The sequence below is a fragment of the Cervus canadensis genome, chromosome 29 (assembly GCF_019320065.1).
Source record: "Cervus canadensis isolate Bull #8, Minnesota chromosome 29, ASM1932006v1, whole genome shotgun sequence".
Classification (NCBI taxonomy): Eukaryota; Metazoa; Chordata; class Mammalia; order Artiodactyla; family Cervidae; genus Cervus; species Cervus canadensis.
In genome coordinates, this window is record NC_057414.1 from 42118626 (window position 1) to 42139091 (window position 20466).

The 20466-nt window shown below is 57.7% G+C and overlaps 1 protein-coding gene and 1 long non-coding RNA gene across 5 annotated transcripts in view; one reads left to right on the forward strand and one right to left on the reverse strand.

Annotated features, from left to right (window-relative positions):
* Positions 1 to 55: 55 nt before the first annotated feature.
* Positions 56 to 20466, reverse strand: part of SPTBN2 (spectrin beta, non-erythrocytic 2) — a 39748-nt gene continuing 19337 nt past the window's right edge. For all 3 annotated transcript variants that reach the window (XM_043451395.1, XM_043451396.1, XM_043451397.1), the window contains 26 exons: positions 19910 to 20212; positions 18606 to 18759; positions 17515 to 18385; positions 16000 to 16137; positions 14676 to 15432; positions 13880 to 14082; positions 13233 to 13323; positions 12844 to 12990; positions 10341 to 10604; positions 8708 to 8932; positions 8319 to 8408; positions 7539 to 7799; positions 7329 to 7459; positions 6870 to 7074; positions 5939 to 6313; positions 4804 to 5048; positions 4570 to 4708; positions 4038 to 4122; positions 3629 to 3825; positions 3153 to 3295; positions 2988 to 3063; positions 2855 to 2905; positions 2424 to 2644; positions 1763 to 1936; positions 1229 to 1271; positions 56 to 904 (listed from right to left, as the gene is read on the reverse strand). In XM_043451395.1, the coding sequence (XP_043307330.1) occupies positions 671 to 904; positions 1229 to 1271; positions 1763 to 1936; positions 2424 to 2644; positions 2855 to 2905; positions 2988 to 3063; positions 3153 to 3295; positions 3629 to 3825; positions 4038 to 4122; positions 4570 to 4708; positions 4804 to 5048; positions 5939 to 6313; positions 6870 to 7074; positions 7329 to 7459; positions 7539 to 7799; positions 8319 to 8408; positions 8708 to 8932; positions 10341 to 10604; positions 12844 to 12990; positions 13233 to 13323; positions 13880 to 14082; positions 14676 to 15432; positions 16000 to 16137; positions 17515 to 18385; positions 18606 to 18759; positions 19910 to 20212 (5823 nt within the window). In that variant the 3' untranslated portion in view covers positions 56 to 670. The remainder of the gene's footprint in view (positions 905 to 1228; positions 1272 to 1762; positions 1937 to 2423; positions 2645 to 2854; positions 2906 to 2987; positions 3064 to 3152; positions 3296 to 3628; positions 3826 to 4037; positions 4123 to 4569; positions 4709 to 4803; positions 5049 to 5938; positions 6314 to 6869; positions 7075 to 7328; positions 7460 to 7538; positions 7800 to 8318; positions 8409 to 8707; positions 8933 to 10340; positions 10605 to 12843; positions 12991 to 13232; positions 13324 to 13879; positions 14083 to 14675; positions 15433 to 15999; positions 16138 to 17514; positions 18386 to 18605; positions 18760 to 19909; positions 20213 to 20466) is intronic.
* Positions 864 to 5879, forward strand: LOC122430643. 2 transcript variants are annotated; one of them, XR_006266363.1, is made up of 5 exons: positions 864 to 983; positions 3296 to 3481; positions 3669 to 4262; positions 4690 to 5074; positions 5451 to 5879. It is a non-coding gene; the product is annotated as an uncharacterized LOC122430643 (long non-coding RNA). The 2 variants fall into 2 exon arrangements; XR_006266364.1 differs by lacking the exon at positions 864 to 983 and adding an exon at positions 2539 to 2676.

A 20466-nucleotide genomic window follows, 5' to 3' on the forward strand; every position in this document is an offset into this window, starting at 1 on the left:
GGGCACAGCTAGAGAGGTTTGTGGTCAGGAAATCAAAGACACCCAGAGGCAGTAAGAGAAGCTGAGCTGTTTAATCACCTCCTTGGCCAGACTCAAGGCTGTGGTTGGCCCCAAACAACTCACACTTGGAAGCTGTCGAGAGTTGCCGGAGATGGAGGGGCTGCTTGAGTCAGAGGACGAGGGAGGATGGGAAGGGGCAGCTTCGGTGTTTCTGACCCGTCATCTGGCAATCTAGCCCCCAGGTCCTGCTTCCGCTCTGAGAGGTTCCTGGCTGGTCCCCAGGGGCGAGGACTGGATGGCGTGCCCTAGCTGTGGTGGGAGAAGGACCCTGGGCAGGGGAGCCATTCCCCACATGGCCTCGTAGAGGGTGTGGCGCTGCCTGCGCCCGTGGTGGGGACAGAGGCATAAGGCTGGGGAAAGAGGGGAGAGGGGAGGAGTGGAATTGGGGGTTGCCTGGGCCCCACCACCAGTCTAGAATTAAATAGCAGAAGAGAAGGGTTGCCTTTGGGAACACTGACTTGTCCCCAGAGACAGTTCCTGGTGATGGGTTGACCTTGGCAACAGACCCTAGCAGCAGGCAGTTGTCCTGACAAGAGGGTGACCTCTGTCGACGGTCCCTGCCAGTTTCCTGGACAGAGGGAGGGAGCTGGCCTGGGAGTCTCGCCCCCAACTACTTGTTCTTCTTGAAGAAGCTGAAGCGCTTTTCTCGCTCTCGTTCTCTGCCATCCTTGCTGCGAAGCACGACAGGTGCCTCAGCCCCGGCCGGTGACACCGGAGGCATGGTCATAGCCCGGGTCATGCCCCGCGTGGCACTGGGAACCGCTGGCTCTTCAGGCTCTCCGGAGGCGGAGGACGCGGTGGCAATGGCTGCATTCACCACCCTCAGCCACGAGCTCATCTCTGCCTGCAAGGGGCGCGGAAAGACACCTGGTCACTTGGAGGCTGTGCTACTGGCGGCTGTGGCTCGCGCTCAGCGGGGAAGGGTAAGAAAGGAGGCAGAGATGCCTGCCCCATGTTCCCTCCCTTAAAAAGACCCTTTTAAGGGAGGGAACATGTTTGGTGTGGCCTTCACAAACATCTAGTTGGCACAACGTGGGTTGTCCGATATCCAAGAAGGAGACACTTCAGACAAGCAAAACGAGAGAGAGGTGAGGAAGTAAAGAGTATATCTGGAGGGCTCTCAGGCAGCACGGAAGGAAGGGGACACGGGGGTAAAGGGACAGCTCACCTCATCCTTGGCCTGGAACAGATATTCCTTCCCATCTTGCAAGCTGTTGGGAAAGAGAGAAAACTCAGGGCAGAGCTGAGACTCTGACCGGCCAGCTCAGGGCTGGCGAGAGCGCCTTATCGCCCAGAGACCAGACGGGAGAACGGACCCCGGGTGCTCATAGCCGGCTCTCCAGACCCTCTCTGAACCTTCTTCCGATTCTCAGGACCGGGGGTGGGGCCAAAGCAGCTCCTTTCTGATTGGCTGCCGAGGACGAGGGCACGCTCACTTCCGCCCCAGGCCCCGCCTCCTGCTCTGGCGGCCGCCTGACAGGCAGCGGCGGGCCCTGGAGACAGGGGAATGCCCTTAACCTGCCGACAACTCTCCCCTGCAGGATAACTGCTCAGCTTGACAGGTCTGCGCCGCGGTGCTCCCGCTACCCTGCGTGTGAGCATAGCCAGAGCCCCCGCCTCTCCCTCGTCGATGTTTCTGTCCCCAAATGCCTGGCCCCGTGCCCTCGCGTCTGTATCACGCCTCCCTCCGGTCCATTCCTACCCCAGCTTGAAGACATGCTTGCGCTTTCGATAATCAAAGGCCACGCTGCCCTGGGCCCTGGCCAGGCTGACAGGCACTTCTCCGTGGTACGGCACTCCTGCACTGGCTGCCTTCGCATCCTTGTAAAAGCCAAGGCTCCCGCGCCGCAGGACACAGTACACGTTCTGCCACGACCTGGGGGAGGGGTAACGTGGTGAGGAGGAGACGCCAGTGCCTGACCGGCCTTTGAGGGGCCAGCCACCCTGGGAACAGCCTGATGGTTCCAGGACTCCCAGGGCCACTCCTGTCATTGCTAAGTCGCTTCAGTCGTGTCTGACTCTTTGCAACCCTATGGACTGTAGCCCACCAGGCTCCTCTATCCAAGGGGATCCTCCAGGCAAGAATACTGGAGTGGGTTGCCATGCCCTCCTCCAGGGGATCTTCCTGACCCAGGGATTGAATCCACCTCTCTTATGTCTCCTGCATTGGCAGGCAGGTTCTTTAACACTAGTGCCACCTTAGGCCCATCTTGTTTATAGTTTCCCGGCCCTTGGGCCCCCACCGAGGCCCCACCCTGCTCCTGAGTCCTACCCCTTCCCCCAGTGTAGGAAGAGGTTCTGGGTAAGCCTGTCCAGAACCAGGAGCCGGAGGGGTCTCCGTGCCGTGTTGCCAGACCCAGTACCTGTTGGCGGCCTTCTTGCCAAAGGCCTCCATCTCCTGTTTGCGGCACAGCAGGCCCTCCATCTGTTCCTGGGCGGAGAGCTCCGGGCCTCGAGTGGGCAAGGTGGCGACCCGGGCGGACTCAGACGACCTGCTCTGGGGCATTATTGGTGGGGTTGGGCCTCGTGTCCGGGCCTGTTTCTCTCCCCGTGGCCCGTTGGCCTCGTCCCCAGCACCGGACCCCTGTGAAGACAGTGGTGCGTGTGTCACAAAAGGTGAGGCGGGAGACATCTGACTTGAAGGGTGTGAAGCTTGAAGTACAGGAGCGGGTCTTCCCACTCCCACCTGAGTCTCTGCCCTCTCCTGACCCCAGTGTTCCCACCTCCCGGCTCACACCCCTTTGCGTCCCTTATCTCCTAGTTATCAACACCCACATGCCCAGGAGTAACTCACAGGCCCTTCTGGGAGGCTGCCCTGCTCAAGTCTCTGCTGTTCCATCAGGGGCTGCAAGGATAAGACGCTGTTAAGCAGATGTGCAAGGGGAGGGGCTAAGATTCTGACAGAGTGCTCGGGCGGGAGGACTCACCTGGGGGCCCTCTGCATCTGTGCAGACGCCGTTCACACTGGCCGGCTGCGAGGATGCCGGCAGGCGGGGGTGCGCTCTGGAACAGCAGGGGCGACAGAGAACGCTAAGTGGTGGGGTTGCTCTGGCTCAGCCCTCTTTTCCTCCCCCAGGTGTCCCAGCTCTCACCCGTCCCGGGCAGCGGCAGGGGCCGTGTGGCTGTCCACCAGGTGCCCTTCGGGCAAGCTGGCTGGGGGTTCTGGAGGAGGGGGCAGCTTTCTCCGTTCCTCTTCCTCCCTCTTTCTTTTCCGCTCCTTCTCCTGTTCCTCCAGCTGCCAAGAAATTCTGAGGTCAGAGCATAGAAGGTCCGGGGCGTTGGGGAAAACTGAAGTGTCTCAGTTCTGGTCTGACAGAACAGGAAGGATGGAGACGAGAATTCCAGAAGAAGGTGGGGATGAGGAGCCATGGGGAAGATGCTGTCTTTTAGTGCCACACAGGGAAAATGATGGCTCCCAGAGGTGAGGTGACCACAGGGTAACTTTGGCTCACATCTGGGAGAGCCTGGGGCAATGGGAAGAGGAGAAATGTCCTCTTCAAGCAGGAGAGTGTGCGGGACCTGGGGCAGAGGGAGGGGGCCAGTGTTCCTGGGGTCCTGTTGCCCTCACCGCCGTGAGCTTCTCCAGCGCGCTGAACCGCTCCTCCCAGGCCACCGCGGACTTCTGGAAGGCCTCGTGCCGCTTGATGAGGCTCTCAACTTCATCGACCGTGCAGCCCAGCTCGGCACTTCGCACCAGCGGTTCCTGACTACATAGCCAGGCCTCCGCCACACCTGCGTCTCTCCCGAACACCAGCACCTCCAAAACTGCAGGGGGGGCGGGTTGCAGAGAGGTGGCAAGTCAGAGTGGGCAACGGCAGGGCACTGTGGCCACAGCAGCTTTGGGAACGGGAACACCGAGAAGGACACTGCCCCAGAGCAGGAGCTCAGGGCAGAGCCAGGCAGTGCCCGGGCCACCCCCAGGCGCACCCCCCCGCCCAGGGCCTGGAGCCCTCAGCTGGTTTTCTACAGCAGCTCACCAAGCTGCAGCCAGTCCATCTTCTCCTGCCACTTGTCAGCTGTCTCTTGGCGCCGTGCCTGAAGCTGAGACAGCTTCTCTGAGATCTGGGGAGGCAGAGATGCAAATTAGCACTCAGTGAGGCCTTTGCAGGGCCCCTGGGGGTCTACTAATGATATCTTTTTTTTTTTAAACTGTTTATTTTGTATCAGGGTATAGCTGATGAACAGTGTTGTGACAGTTTCAGGTGAATAGGGAAGGGACTCAGCCATACATACACATGTATCCATTCTCCCTCCAATCCTCCTCCCATCCAGGCCACCACACAACATTGACCAGAATTACATGTGCTGTATAGTAAGTCCTCACTAGCCATTTTTTTAATTTCAAGAGGCAGACAGAAAAATAAAATGGGGAAATCCCTGAACAACCCTGAGGGGATGGTGAAAGGTTTCAGCACAGAAAGAATGAGAAGGAGCAGGCAGACTCCGAGGAGAAGCCAGCATTCAGGCCTCCCCGGTGAGGGTGACCGGCTTTGCCCAGGCCTCGCCCACCTCCTCTGCTGCGTAGTGGCTCCTGGCCAGCAGCCCCTGCCCCATGTCGACACAGGAGGAGAAGCGGTCGGCCCTGGCCTCAATCTCGGCCTTGATGCCTTGGTGGTTCTTGATGACCAGGTCTGCGGAAGACACGTCCCTGGGGGCACAGAGACCGCATCACCCACTGCCCACCACCCTCTTCCAGCCACTAACATGTAGCCCCTGGAGGCCACCAGGCACTGTGGGTCTCACCGGGGCCGCTCCTGGGCATCCATCTGCAGGTTCACCCCGTCCATCCACAGCATCAGCTCCCGGACAGCCTTGAAGAAGCGGAACTTGTCTGTGGTGTCCAGCAGCAGCTGGCGGCGAGCAGCAGAGCTCCCCTGAAGCTGCGCCCAGGCCTCGGCCACGGCCTGCATGTGGCGGCCGATCTCCTCGGCCTTGTCGCCGGCATAGGCCTTCTGGAGCCGGTGGCCATCGTCCTGCACCTGCTGGACCTGCAGGGGCCCGGGTCAAAGTTAAGGTGAGCCGGGAGACTCCGAGGGGCTGCACCCCACCTCGGTCCTGGCCTCTGCTCTCCACCTCCTGCCCTCCTTCTTCCTGCAGGGAAGCAGGAGGAGTGGGGTGGGGTGAGGGGGCCACTGGGAAAGATGAGGACTGGTGCTTAGAGTCAGCCCTGTCACACGCTGCCCTGTGGAGCCCTACTGGGGGGCCCGGGCTTAGCCGGGGGGTCAACGCTTTAAAAGGGCCACTAGCTGGTTGAGCTTTCAGAAGCCTGTACAGCACGTGGGGGACCTCAGAGATTGCTACAAGATTTTTAGCCTGAAGAAGGGACTTGGGTGGGAGGAGCCTCCTGGGTTTAAATGTCTGGAGAAAGGATCTATGCTTATTTTTTGTAGGGCTAACACCTGAGTGGGGCAACAGATGGATTTGAGTACAAAGGGAAGAATCTTCTAGCTCCCGGAACCATTTGAAAATGTCACGGGGCCGGACTTCCCTGGTGGTTAAGAATCCACCTGCCAATGCAGGGGACCTGGGTTCCACCCCTGGTCCGGGAATATCCCATATGCCGTGCGCTGCAATGAAGAGCAGCCCCTATTCGGTACAACTAGAGAAAGCCCGCACGCAGCAACAAAGACCCAGTGCAACCAAAAATAAAAAGAAATGTAAAAAAAAAAGAAAATGTCACGGGCCCTCAAAGAGCCTTGTCATTCCGGGTATGGAAACGGTGGCTAGATGTCCCCTGGCCAGAGATGGTTCCCCCGAATCATTCTAAGTGCATCCCTACATGGCCCTGCAGGGCATGCCCACCCTCCAGTCCCTCCCCCGCATTCCCCACCCAGTGTCCTCTAAGACACCGTTGCCCCCACCCACGCTTGGGTCAGACCTGAGCGCTGAGGGCCTGGATGTCGTGCTCGAAGGCACAGTGTCGGCGCTGCAGGGCCTCGGCGGCGTTGAGGTCCCGGCCGGTCCCGTCGGGAAGCTGCTGCTGCTTGTGCTGCACGCGCGCCAGGGCTTGGCGCGCCCCGTGCAGGAAGCGCTGCAGCTCGTGTGCGGCCGCCAGCACCTGGCCCCGCGTGTCCAGCAGCTCCAGCAGGTCAGCCCAGGCCTCGTTGAGGCTGTCCTTCCACTCGGCCACCGTGGCCCGGGCGGCGTGGCCCCCGGCGATGAGCCCGTTGGCCAGCGCATTGGCGCCATCCACGCGCTCCTGGCCGATGGTGCTCGTGTCCCGCGAGAACTCACGGAATTTGTCCCGGAGCATCTGGTGGAGGAAGCCGTAGCCCAGACAACGCTGTGAGGCTGAAGCGTGTGGTACCTACCTCGGGGGTGGCGGGGGGCAAGTCCTTTCACACGGAGAACCCACTTCTCTTCCTGGGCCACTTCAGCAGGGCCAAGTTGGTGAGCAAAAGCAACTGGTACCCACTGACCCTGCATTTGACGGACACCCCCAACCTCCAGCTCCCAGTAAAGGGGTGCTTGGAACCTTTAGTCTTCCAACAAGGAAACCCTAAGTACAGTCTATGTTTCTGCACCAGTGAGGGTCCAAACTGCCCCCTCAAAACCACGGAGAGGAACCTCACGCCCCCATACTGCTGAGTTCTGTGGGAAAAGAGTGACTGGTCACTCTCCTTTTGCCCACGTCTATGTGCAGTCCCGGCTCCTCCTTTCTGCACAATTCTTTCAACAAAATACCTCTAAACTCAACGAATAGTGTCTGCACTGGTCTTGCGCCCCTGCCCCTTGGTGCTCCACCCAGGATGAGGTGCTGGTCCTCGCCCTGGAAGCCCACGTGTGGCCACCGTCCTCCCCACACTCACAGTCACGTGCTCATAGTCCTGGCCCAGCTCGTGCGAGGCGGCCACCACCTCGCGCTCCTGGATCCACTGCTCCAGGTCGTCCAGCTCCCGGCGCAGTTGGCACAGCCGGAGGTGCTCCTGCAGACGCTCCCGCCGCTCACCCGCCAGCTCCTTCAGGCCGGCGTACAGCTTGTCCACCTGGGCTTGGCGGATCGACAGCCGGGTGCTGTGGGACATGGAGAGGCTGCTGCTCTGACCCCGGGCCGAGCCTGCGGAGTCCTGGCCCTCTTGGCCCCCCAACATCTTGGTACATCCCCACTTCCCCAGATTCCTAGATGGTTCTGTACACACACAGGTCAGAAGGCTCTGCAGTCTCCAGGCCTTCCTCGATCTGGCTGCCCCCTCCCTCCCCCCGCTACTCCCCACCCCTCCCCACCCACAGCCCCCCGGGGCTGGCCCCCTTGCTGCCTGTGTACTTGCCTCTCTGGATGCTCGTGGTCAATCATGTCTTGGCTGCTGGCTGCCAGCTGGTGGATGGTCTGGGCATAGTCGGCCAGGGCTTGTTCCAACACTTGATGCTTCTTCACCTCCGCCTGGGCGCTCAGCTCGTCCTGGGGAAGGGGACAGGGGCAGCAGGGGGTAAGGGTCAGGGGAGGAGAGATGCAGCCTGAGCTCCGCCCCGGCTCTCACCTTGGCCTTCTCCTGGCCCATCATGTGTAACTCCTGCTCGCCCATCCAGGCCTCGGCCTCTGCGGCGTCACGGTAGAACTGCTGGGCCCGCAGGGCCCCCTCCAGTCGCTTCCCTCGCAGCTCCAGCTCGTGGCCCAGGCGCTTCCACATTTCCTGGAGCTCCGCCAGCTCGGGGCCTGCTGCCGCCGCGCCCAGGGTGCGCTGCCGCTCCGTCAGGTCTGCGATCCGGGGCTCGTGGCCCTGGATCTCCTTCTGCAGTGTCTGTCCACAGCAACAGAGGAGGAGATGATGAAAGGCTTGCTGAGGGAACCCCCTCGCCCAACACTTACTCCACACAAGCCCCTCTTCACACTTCTGCTTCTCGTCCATCCCGAGTCCTTCACGTCCCCTCTTTTCTGGCCCCAGAATGTGACAAAGGTGCCCTTGTAATCCACAGGATCTGCTACTAGGGGAACCCACCCTCCTGAGGTGAGGAAAGGGAACCACTGAAGTCTCAGATTATGCCCAGCATCAGGGACAGCCAGAGAAACCCCAGGTCTCAAGACAACAAACTTTCGGGACTTCCCTGGTGGTCCAGTGACTCAGCCTCAGTGCTCCTAATGCAGGGCACCTGGGTTCAGTCCCTGGTCAGGGAACTAGATCCCACATACTGCAACTAAAAGTTAAAAGATCCCTCGTGCCGCAATTAAGACCCAGGGAAGCAAAAAAAAAAAAAAAAACAACTTTCAAGTCTGGGGAGGCTCTTGGGACCCCTTCTTTTCCCTTTAGGCTCTGCCTCACCTGGTTCTTCTTCATGAGGAGCTGGACACTGGGCAGATCCTTGCCATGTTCCATGGAGCTAGCCATGGGTAGCCGCTCCGTCACCCACAACTGGATGAGAAAGGGGTGGGGGTTGTCCGTTGAGGTCCGGAGGGCAAAGTAAGAGCCAGGGGTTGGCTGGGAAGGGGTTCCCGGTGGAAGGTTTTCCAGGGCTCTGATTCTGGGGGCAAGGGGCCTAGAGGGTATCCTTGGGTGTCGCTAGAGGGTTGACTTCTAATGCCCAAGGGAAGAGACAACAAAGCCCTGCTGGCATCCACCCCCAGCACCCAGGAAGGAGACAGAGAGCCAAAGGCAGGGGGCCGTTTACCCCGATGGAGACTCTAACCCTGTCCCAGGTCCTGGAGACTCACGATCTCATCCTCCACGTCCCGGTGGAACTGGTGCTGCTCGCGGGAGGCCTGCAGGCGCCGGCAGCGCTCCTCCATGGGCTGGCACAGGGCCCTGAACTTCTCTTCCACTGCCCTCGAGGTCCTCTCCACCTCCCCCGCACCCTGGTCTTCCTGGGCCAGCGCTTTTGCCTGCGCCTGGATTGCCTCCACCTCCTTCTCTCGCACAGCCATCTCCCTTTCCAGCATCTGCCGACCGGAAGAGGAAGCAGATGTTAGCACCGTGCTTCCACCTCCAAAGTCAGCGGAGACACTAGTCTATATCGAGCTGATCATGAATTCTTATCTGTACAGCTCAACCTAGGGAGAGTATCTCTTCCTGGCCTACATCAATGGATCTCAAACTTCAATATCTCTAAGAATCCAGGTGGTGTGATATCTCTGCCAGTAATCAATTTATGGTCTCTCACTCTTCTCCCAGCCATCTCAGTTTCAAGTACACCTTTGCCCATTTTGAGTCCTGGAACCTGACGCTGTAAAGATTTTTCCTTGGTCAGCTGGTGCAATACTAGGACTTGTCCATAGAGGGCGCTGGAGGGACACCACTATGCAAAGGCAGGCATGGGCTTCTATTTATGGTTCCAGCCTGTTTCTCTTCTAGCTCCTTCAGCATGAAGTATAAGGGACCTGGTGGCTCTCAGCCTACAGCAAGTTTTGCTGGCATCCCAGTGGCATGCTGTCCAGCCTTGGCCTGCCAGCTTCAGACCCCTCTGGTTTGTGATACCCCAGCAAATTTCTACAGTATCCAGCAGGCCTCTGCCTTCTCCAACGAGGTCTGAAACTCAGCCTTGGGGTAGGGGGAGGGCATCTCAGTCCTTCCTGGGGATCCCCTCCCGAGTCCGAAGGACATAGCTCTTCCCTACATTTGCTATTCCTATATTCATGAGGTTAGCAAACCCTGTTCCCTGCCTGTTTTTGTAAATAAAGTTTTATTGGCACACACCACACTATTCTTTTACACATCATCTGTGGCTGCTTTTACCCTACAAGGACAGAGTTGAACAGTTATGACAGAGACTGTTGGTGCTGTTGTTCAATCACTAAGTCGTGTCTGACTCTTTGTGACCCCATGGACTGCAGCACGCCAGGCTTCCCTGTCCTTCACCATCTCCGGGGTTTGCTCAAGTTCATGTCCATTGAGTTGGTGATGCTATCTAACCATTTTATCCAACAGAGACTGTATGACCCTCAAACTCAAAATACTGGATTTGTTTGGATTTCTCCACATCTTAGAGAAAGTGGAGTGAACTTTTTAGCCAACCCAATATCATTTGGCTATTTACAAAAAGTTTTTTCTGACACTTGCTTCGGCGTTCTCTTTACCCCATTGGCAGATAACCACCTTTTATTAATTAAGAGTTCTTTCCCCTAAAGTTGCCTTGTTCAAGTTAGAGTGTGCCGTCTGTCTCCCAACTTTACTCGGACTGACACACATTCCTAGAGATTCCAACACTGGTGACCCATGGAAATCGCTTTGAGAAATGCCAGTAAAGATGTTGTCTGTGAGGCCCGGGAACGGCCTTGTGAATCCCAAGAGCTACTGACTCCCATCTCCTCTTTTGCCGTTCACCAGCCCCACCAAAGGCCTGCAGCGTACCTGCTGCTTCTTGAGCAGGATGTTGACGCTGGTGAGGTCCTTGCCGTAGTCGTCCGAGTGCAGCTGGGCCTGCAGGCTCTCCAGCCAGCTCTCCAGGGCAGAGCAGCTCTGGGCAAATAGCTCAGCTCGGTTGGCATCAAAGAGGCTGCGGGCTTTGGCCTGGGTGGTGGTCTCCAGCTCGTCCCAGCGCCGGTGCAGGTCCTCCAGCTTCTCCCACACCAGAGCTTTCAGCTCTGGCTTTTCCAGAGTCAGCTCCCGCCCTTCCTGGGTGTGCGACAAGGGAGGGGTCAGTGTCAGAATTAGACGCCACTGAACTTCACAGGCCAATAGCAGAAGGAGATCCAAAGGACAGCAGAGACCTGAAGTGAGGGCAACCACACCAAGTTCTCGGGTGTTCTCCCAGCTTCCTAAACTTCCCTACCCTCGCTGCTGAGTAAACCCTCCTGCCTTCTTCAAGGTCAGACCTGGTCTTGGTCAGAGACTACTGCACTCTCTCCTTATTGTGAGTTCCAGTGTCTCATGGTGCTTGTGGTTCCCAGCAGCATATTGCACACGGTCATGTGTCATTGGCCATCATTTCATGTTTCTCAGCTCATCACCCTTTGCCAAGTGAGTCTCGCTTGGTTTCCCCACTCCCAGCTTTTCTGCTTGAGGGCTTTGGTTTCTGGGAAGGTGAGGGCGTGATCTGCATGCCAGGCGGCCTGGATGTGCCAGGGAGTTACTGCCCCCCACAGTGGCCCTCAACCAGTGACAGGAAATTGGTGGATGAATACCGGGCGTGCTTGCTTTGGCTGGGATAACTGATGTCTGTTTCACATGGTCTCCCAGGTGTCCCATGAGGACTGAGCGCCAGGTGCCCCCCTGGGGTCACTGGCGTGGTAGTGGACCCTTCGCTGACCACCTTCCCTTCTCCACCTCGTCTCCCCACCCCCTGGATCACCTCCCACAGAAGCGGCTTGCGCTGGAAGCCTTGCTACTAGGTAAACAGAACCGAGACACTGTCTTCAGGCCGTTTGCCATATGCTGCCAGGATGAAGAGCGCCAGAGCCAAGCTCTGCTGGGTAACTTCACAAACCCTCGGCACAACGCTCTTGTGCGCAGTCCTTATGTGGTGATGGGGTTTTTCATGTCCCAGCCCACTTCTGCCTCCATAGCCCCTCACACATCCTGTGCTACTGACAGAAGGACTTGCACTCTTGCCCCTTCACAGGCACCCCACGTCCACACCCCTGGTTTCCGGTTTCTCTACCAAGAAACATCTTTCCCCCAACATCTCTGCCTGTACAAATTCTACCCATCCTTCATGAACTTCCCTGCAGGCTCCTGCTTCTAGGATTCCCACATCTCCTCTCTCCTTAGCTTACTGGGCTCTCTCTGATTACATTCACTATGTTCTGCTTTGGGTTGAATTTAGCAGTTTATGTACATGTCTCAGATCCTGGCTCTAGCATCATTCCTTGAGGGTGGAGCATGCAGTGGAATCACCTTTGTTCCCCATTCAGTCGCTAACACCAGGCCTAGCACCAAGTAAATATTTGCTGAACAAATGAAGAAACTAGATCCACACTGGTCTCTTCCTCTTCCCAACCGTCACGCCCTTGAGGGAAGGAAAGCATCTTTTTATGTACCTTGCAATACCTAGCAGAGCGCTGAGCACACAAGATGTTGTCCAGGAATACTTGCTGAGTAGGAGTTAAGTTTTACCTGTGCTCAGCTCTTGAGGAAGAGCTGCGTGTGGAGACCAAGTGCCAGTAAAGCAAGACTCTAAAGCACAGTTGACAAACTGTGGCCCAAGGGCCAAATCTGGCCCACCACCTGTTTTTATAAATAAAGTTTTATTGGAACTCAGCTGCACTCATTCATCTATGTATTCTCTTTGGCTGCTTTGTGACACTGGCAGAGTCAAGTAGTTGCAGCAGAAACTGTGTGGCCCACACAACCTAAAATATGTACCGCCTGCTCCTTTTACAGAAGTTTGCGGACCCTGCTGAAGAGTATCATCCTGTTCTGGACCAAGAATAGATATCACGCTGACCCAAAGCTGCAGGCCGCGTGTGTGCTAAGTTGCTTAGTAGTTAGTGTTCGACGCTTTGTGATCCTATGGACCACAGGCCACCAGGCTCCACTGTCCATGGGATTCTCCAGGCAAGACTACTGGAGTGGGTTGCTGTGCCCTCCTCCAGGGGATCTTGCTGACCCAGGGATGGATCCCGTGTCTCTTATGTCTCTTGCATTGGCAGGTGGGTTCTTTACGACTAGTACCACCTGGGAAGCCCAAGCTGCAGGCTGGCTCCCTGCTGATTTGTCCTTTTTCAAAGTGTTGGGGTCACTGGCCCACAGCCCTAAGACATTTGTCCTCCAGACCCGGGAGGTTTGGCTCCTAGGGCTCCATGATCTCTAAGCCCAATCCCGAAGCCGGGACCCTCCCCTGCACGGCGGCTGGGATGCTGACGGGAGGAGGCCCCGGATGCTCCCTTCCTGCCGCTGCTGTCCCCTCGCTCACCTTGTCCACTTTGTCCAGCCAGTCTTTGTTGGCGGCCAGCTCGGCCATGAACGCCTGGTGCTTCTGCCACTTGGTGTGAAGGTTGCGGGCCTCGTCGTAGGACACGTCCTGCGCCGTCAGCATCTTCTCGTCGATCCAGAGTTTCAGCTGGACAGGGCGGCGAGCGGGGATGGAGGAGGGCGGAGAGCATTTCAGAGGGAGGGAAGCGTGAGGCCGGGAGGGGTCAGGGTGCGTCGGGGGAACTGGGGGACGCGGGGAGAAGCCGGGCAGGGGTTCACTTGCTCAGCTGAGGCCGCAGGGGCCTCATTCTAGGCTCAGAGAGCGAGGATGCTGTGGGAAAGGGGTGGCCAGGGAGTGTCAGAGGGGACGTGGCGGGCTGGGCGCCTCACCTCGTGACAGTCTTGTAAGAAGTGCTGCTGCTCTCGGTTGTCCCGAAGCCGGCCCAAAAGCTGCTGCACTGCTTCTTGATTCTTCTTGTGTCTGCAATGACAGGCCTTTGTGGAGCCCTTGAACTTGCTCTGAAAGGGTTATGACCCTCTAATTCAGCAGTCCCCAACTTTTTTTGGCACCAGAGATTGGTTTTGTGAAAGACGATTTTTTCCCACGGACCAGGGTGGGGGCAAGGGATGGTTTTGGGATGATTTAAACATATTACATTTATTGTGCACTTTATTTCTATTATAATTACCCTGCTGCACCTCAGATGATGAGGCATGAGATCCCGGAGGTTAGGAACCCCTGCTCTATCTAACCTAGAGGCTCTCGGTCCTCCTCCTATGGGGACAATACCTTCCAGGAGATTCACGTGACAACCCAGGAATCCTGAGGTCCAGTGTCTAGCTACCCTAGGGGGCTTCATTTCACCCCAGTGTCAGGGAGGCAGAACTTCTCTGCCCAGGCTCTCCAACCACTTGGTTCTGCCTTCTCTAGGTTTGGTCAGCTCCTGACCCCCATCTGTGGATCTGAGTGCCGTGTTCATCCCGTTTTCACTTGGTTCCCTTTAGGGCCCCCCACCTGCCCATCATCCTCACCCTACCTCCTCTCCACCGAGTCTGCCTTCTCCTGGATCTTCTCGGCATGGACATTGCCTTCCGACACCAGCTGGCGTCCGGCTTCCAGAAGACCACGGATCCGCTCACCGTTGGCATCCATAGTGCTTATGAAGTCTTCCAGTTTTTTAATGGTGGCGTCGGCTGCCTGGAGGGTCCCTGGCATCTCCGTGTGAGACAAGACATATTCCTGTGGGAAGGGAGACACTGAACTCACTGCCCAGCTGCTCAGAAGGAACCTCCGAAGGGCGGCCATCCAAGACACGGACGCCGCCCGGGGCGGGCAGGAGACTCTGGCTCAGAGACAGAGGGATGGTGCTGATTATATGGAAGTCTCAGAAGGTTCAAAGGGAGCTGGACTGGAGTGCCTTTAATACTCCAAATCCTGCCCCATCTTATTTATAGCTGCTGTTTGCATTTCCTTAATAGTTATGACAAGCTAGGTTTTCTACTTCTTCTTATATCAGTTTGGTTAAGTTACATTTACATCTCTTTTTTTTTCCACTCGATTTTTTTTTGGGGGGCCCACACCTCATGGCATGTGGAACTTTTCTGACCAACGATCAAACCTATGCCCCTTGCAGCAAAAATGCAGAGTCTCAACCACTGAATTGCCAGGGAAGTCCCTCACCCTTTTGGCCGTGTTCCCCCTGCCCATCCTGTTTGCTCAGCTATCCCACCTGCTGCCATTTCTGTCCCCATCCATCACTCCTTCACATTCCCCTGACCCCTATTTCCCACTTCTTCTTCCTGGTTGGGACATTGCCCCCCCCGGACTCTTACCTGGCTGCTGAGCACGCCTTCAGCCTGGCGAGCATCCCGCAGGAAGCCCTGGAAGCCGTGGGCCTGGGCCAGGCGGCCTTGCCGGCTCTCCCACATGCGGCCCAGCTCCTCCCAGCCGGTTCCCAGAGCTTCCAGTCGCTGCCGCAGGAAGAGGCACTGGGGATCGGCCTGGTCCCGGGTCACTTCCTCACCCACGGCCCGCAGCCGGCTGTACTCGCTCCGGGCCCGCTCCACCTCTCCCCGCAGGGCTGCGTGTTGGGCCAGGAGGGCCTCGGCTTCAGGCAGGGTGGCCGGCCCTTCTTCAGAGGCCACGGAGGTCTGCGTGCGGCCGAGCCAGGCCTGGAAGTCATCCAAGCTGCGCAGGAAGTCCTGCAGCCGCCGCGCCTCGCCCAGCGACTCCTCTCGCCGCCGCATGGTGGCCCTGAGGTCCTCCCAGCCGGCCTGCACCTCTCCAAGTCGGGCGTTGATGGCAGGGGCTTGGGCGGGGTGGCCAGCAGCCAGGGCATTTGCCTCTCGGGTCAGTTCGCCCACCCGGGCGGCGATGGCCTCCAGGTCCCTCTCGGTGCCAGCCAGCTTGCGCTGCAGCGCCAGCACGCCGGCCAGGTCGTTGCCCAGGCCCTGGGTGGACTCGATGACCTTGGTCTTTTCTCTCATCCAAGCTTGTGTCTCCGTGCACTCTAAGTGGTAGTTCTGGATGCTCAGGGCTGACGTCAGGGCTGCCTTCTTGCCGTCCGCCAGGGACCGAAACTGCTGCCACCTGAGTGCCGAGGGGGAGTCTGGGGTTGCTTGGCTTCCCTGCCCTGTCCAGGTATATTCTGCAGCCTCTTCCTGCTTCTCTCTCCCATGATTTATGCTACCACCTGCTGTTTGCAGAGGCTGCTCCCCACTCACCTGCCTTCAACTCCTTGTCTGCCCCCAGTCCAGGCCCAAGCCTCTTCAGATGACCTTTTCTTGTTGTTGCTGTTTAATCGCTAAGTCATGTCTGGCTCTTTGTGACGCCATGGACTGTAGCCTGCCAGGCTCCCCCAGCCCATGGGACTTCCCGGGCAAGGATACCGGAGTGGGTTGACATTTCCGTCTCCAGGGGTCTTCCTGACCCAGGGATCAAACCCCTATCTCCTGTATTGGCAGGTGGATTTTTTACCACTGAGCCGCCAGGGAAGCCCCAGGCAACTTTTAACCCATTTCCATGTCTTTCATCACCAGCCCCCTTCCCCTGGACATATTCCAGATGGCTTTCTCTCCTCATCTTTAGCCTCCATCTCATCCCTACAGAACTCCCTTCTGGCTGCCATCCTCTCTGTCACATCCTTTCTCACCCCACCTGTGGTTGAGCTGCTTCTGGGTATTGACAATGCTGTCCTTCCCTGGCGGGTTGGCCTTCAGCAACTGTTCTGCGATGTCATTCACGGCAGTAATTCGCGCAGCAAGTGCGTTCATTTCGGGCTCCAGGGTCTCAAACCTGATGGGTGGAAGAGCTGGAGGTAAGCGGCAGGAGGCAATGGTGCACTGGGCCGCCTCCCTTAGGTGCCCAAGAGAACTCCTCTCTGTCAACATGAGGCTTATTTATAGGGGCCTCTGCATCTCTTCCCTACATGGTTCACAGCATCTGTGGATCAAGGGGGAGCCCCCCACTCCCGCTAATCAACTAGAAAAACTGTCACCTCTAGAGCTGCTCAAAAATGTGGTGAAAATTAAAGGTCAGGAACAGCTGGACAAGTCAAACTAATCCCCAGCAGCAGACCTCACCCTTCAGCACAAGATCCCTTATTCCTCCTGGGACTTACCCCTTAGCTGCCTACCTGGGTCCCACCTTACCAATATGTGTTAAAAGATGAACTGACGACTAAAAAAAATTTAAGTGATAAATATGTGAAGCATTATCTTTCCCCAGAAACATTTCATATTTCCCTAGAGCAGATTCTGCAAATGGGCCAGATAGTAAATATTTCGGGGCTTTCCTGGTGGCTCAGATGGTAAAGAATCTGCCTGCAGTGTGGGAGACCCAGCTTTGATCCCTGGGTCAGGAAGTAAATATGTTAGGTTTGGTGAACCATTTGATCTTTCTCACATGTATTCAGCCAGGCTGTTTTAATGCTAAGGCAGACACAGGGAAATATGTAAATGAATGGGTATGACCATGTTCAGATAAAGTTTTATTTACAAAAACAGGCAGAGGCTCGATTTGACACAGGGGTGGTAACTTTCCTGATTCCTATAATGGGATATCTTGAAAACAACAAGAAAAAAAATCTTTCATTATATTTTAAAAACCACCAGAAAATCTGACTATAGTTTGAGTAGTAAATGACATCAAGGAATTCCTAATTTTGTTTTATCTGATAACGGTATTGTGGGTGGTTCTATGACAAAAACATGCTTTCTAAATTTTAAGATTTCTTATTCTGTGAATAAAGCTACTTTATGAGAGATTAATCCGTGTCTCTGTCTAAAAGGCTTATAACTTCAAAGCCTTAGCTATTTTAAGTCTGTACATACAGGGATAAAACAATTTACTCATATTGCAAACTTCTACGCTCCTGGAAAGTACAGAGGTGAAACGTTCCCATTGGGGATTTGCTTTTGAAAAGGAGAATCAGTCTTACAGAGCATGATGCTGATGATTATTGAATCTGGCTGAGTCTGTTGAATAAGGTTTCTATTTCTGAGTATGTTTAACATTTTTCATTAAAACCAAAAACAGACACCTGCTAAGACTCAAAGTGGGGTAGCAGGAGCAGGCAGGTTATGGCGGGACATCACCCTACACGCTGGCCCCCAACTCACAAGGCCAGTCTGGAGGCAGGGGTGGCGGGGGGGCGGGCGGGCAGGGGCCTACCTCTGCTGCACGACCTCCAGGTCCTCCAGGCGCTCGGGCAGGGTCAGCCCATTGAGCCACTGCTCCTTTTCCTCCACCCAGAGCCCGCAGGCCCCGGCCTCGCTGAGCATGGTGTAGAGCGCCAGGGCGGCCTCCAGGGCGCGGGCACGCTCGCCCGCCCGGGCCCGCAGCTCCTCATAATGCCGCTGCAGGGTGGGCACGCGGCCCTGCACCTCGGGCGCGCGGCTCAGCGCGGGAGGCAGGGCCGCCGCCTGCTCCCTCAGCGCGTCCAGGGTGGGCCGGTGGCCCCGGATCTCTTCCTCCAGGGCCCGGTGCTGCCGGGCCAGGGCCTGCGTGGAGAACTCGTCGTGCCCCAGCTCAGGGCTGGACACCAGGCGCAGCGCGTCCACCAGCCAGGCCTCCATGTCGTTGGCGTCCGCCTGGAACTGGTAGAGGCTGGCGGCCTGGGCGAGCCGCTGGGCCCGCTCCTCTGCCAGGGTTTCCAGCCGCTCCCACTGGGCTTGGAGCTCAGCGGCGCGGGCGGACGCCTGGCTGGCCCCAGGGTGGCCCTCGGCCACTAACTGCTGGCCCTGCTCCAGGGTGAGCTTCAGGGGCCCCAGGCGGCCGCTCATCTCGCCCCGCAGGGCGGTGTGCTTGTTGAGCAGGCGGAGGACGCCGGTCAGGTCCCGGCCGGTTTCCGCCGAGGCCAGGAGGTGCTGCTGTTCCCGCACCCAGGCCTCGGCCTCGCCCACCTCCCAGAGGAAGCGCCAGAGCCGCCGAGACTCCTCCAGCCGGGCCCTGCGAGCTGCTGCCAGTTTGCACAGCGACTCATAGCTCTTCTCCAAGGTGGCCACCCGCTCCGACACCAGCTGGGGGTCGCAGGGTTTGTACTCTGCAAAGGTCACACCAGAGGCCCAAGAGCTGTGACCCAGCCCTCTGCCGCCCCGTGTGTACCCCCAGTTCCAAACCCCTCCCGCCCCACACTTCTCACTCTGTCACCCACCAACCACCCATCACCTTTCCTGTCCCCAGGTTTTTCCCGTCTTGCTGCTTCAGCTCTTACTGTCCTCCTTCCCAGCCCCTCCCTTTCCCAGCCCCTCCCCCGTTGTCACCTTTCCCGGGGTCGCAGAAGCGCAGCGCGGAGGCGCTGACCGCCCGCACCCTCTCGGCCTGCACGGCAATGTCAGCTTCCACCAGCTCATGCAGCTGCAGCAGGTCCTCCACTCCCGTCAGGTGTTTGCCTAGGTCCTGGGACTGCAGCCGGCCCTGCGGGGCACGCCGGGCATGTCGATGCCCGTTTGAGAGCCGCCCGGTTCCCTCCTAGCCGAGGCTCTTGCCCAGCCACGCACGCGCACACACACACACACAAGTACGCTCACCTCGCCCTGTCTTCCAAGGATCAACCACAACCTGACTCTTTGAGTGGCTCCACTTGATCGCACCCACGTGAGCACGCCTGCTTCCGTCCGTCAGCCCTCACTCACACAGTGATCCCTGAGCGCTGTCCTGGCACCCTGGCCTCTGCACTCAACTCCCCTCCTGCGGAACGACTTTCTTACTAAATCCTGCCCCAGGAATCTCTGCGCTGACTCATTTTCTCGGCCCCAGAATTATCCCCGCCCTCCTACAATCTGGCTCCATCCCTGGCCCCCCCAGCGATCGTCATTGTCTCTCCAGGCCTATCCGCATCCCCATCTCTCGCCTGGATCAACGCAACAGCCTCGGACTGGTCTCTCGGCTCCCACTCTGGCTGCCCACAGCCCTTCTTCAAATAGCAGTCAAAGTGACATTTTAAAAAATGTGAAAATGCAGAATCACGTCTCTCCCCATTTTCAAAACCTTCTAAGCACCTTCAGTGCTCCATGTTACACTGAGCAAACTCCTTGACCAGGCCTGTGCGCCCTAAGTGAGCTGGCTACTTCCTCTCTGGCCTCATCCCCTGTCCCCCCGCCCCTGTTCTTACAGTCCCCGTGGGCCTCCTTTCTTATTGGAACGTGCCACACATGAGCAGGCCCAGGGCCTTTGTGTTCCTTTGGCCTGGGACATTCTTTCCTCAGAGCTCCCTGTGCTGGCTCCTTGGGACACTCTGCTCTCAGTTTAAATGGCATTTTTCAGGCAGGCCTTCCTGGACCACCATCACACGGCCTGTTGCCGTTTTTCTCATAGGTTTCACGCCCAGCTGCTATGTTGTTTATGGAGACGGGCCAAGGGTTTTATCATCAGTCTCCTCCCCCTGGAACGTGAGCCCCAGGAGGACAGGGAGCCGTCTGCTCTGTCCATCTGAACCAAGGACAGGGCCCCGGACTGGTGCACGCCCTGCAAAGACCTGGCTGAGCAGCTGAGGGAACCTGCTCATCGCTGCCCACCCCCCACACGGTCCCGACCACCTCGGCCCGACCGCAGCATCCGTGGGTACCTTCATCTCTTCCATCCAGTCCATGAGGTAGAGCAGGTCCTGGAACACCTTCTGCAGCTCCAGGTTGAGGAGGAGCCGCTCCCGCCGGGCGGCCACCATCTGCCGCAGGAAGTCCCAGAGCCGTGCCACGTTGTGTTGCCGTGCGGCGATGCGCTTGATGTCGTGGTAGTGCTCGGCGGCCAGCTCTGCGGCCACGGCGTCCACCGCCTGCACCCGGCCACTGTAGGCCACGATGTCCGTCTCGATGGCTTCGTGCTTCCGCACCGCTGCCTCCACGGCGGCCAGCTCCAGGCCGAAGTTGTCCTGGGGCGGGGACCACCATTCTGCTCACCCCCTGCCCCCCACCCCCCAGAGCACTTCTGCTGCAAGATGCCAGCTCCAGGGGGGTGGTTCTAGGCGTCCCGTCTGTCCCACCCCATCCTGGCTCATCAGCCCTTCTCCTGTTCAAGCCTTCAGTCCCCGGGTTCTTGGTCTGCTCATCTGAGCCATGGAGTTCTTATTTCATTAGCTCCCCACGCGGCAGGGCCCCTTATCCACCTCTGTCTCTCTCACTCCTC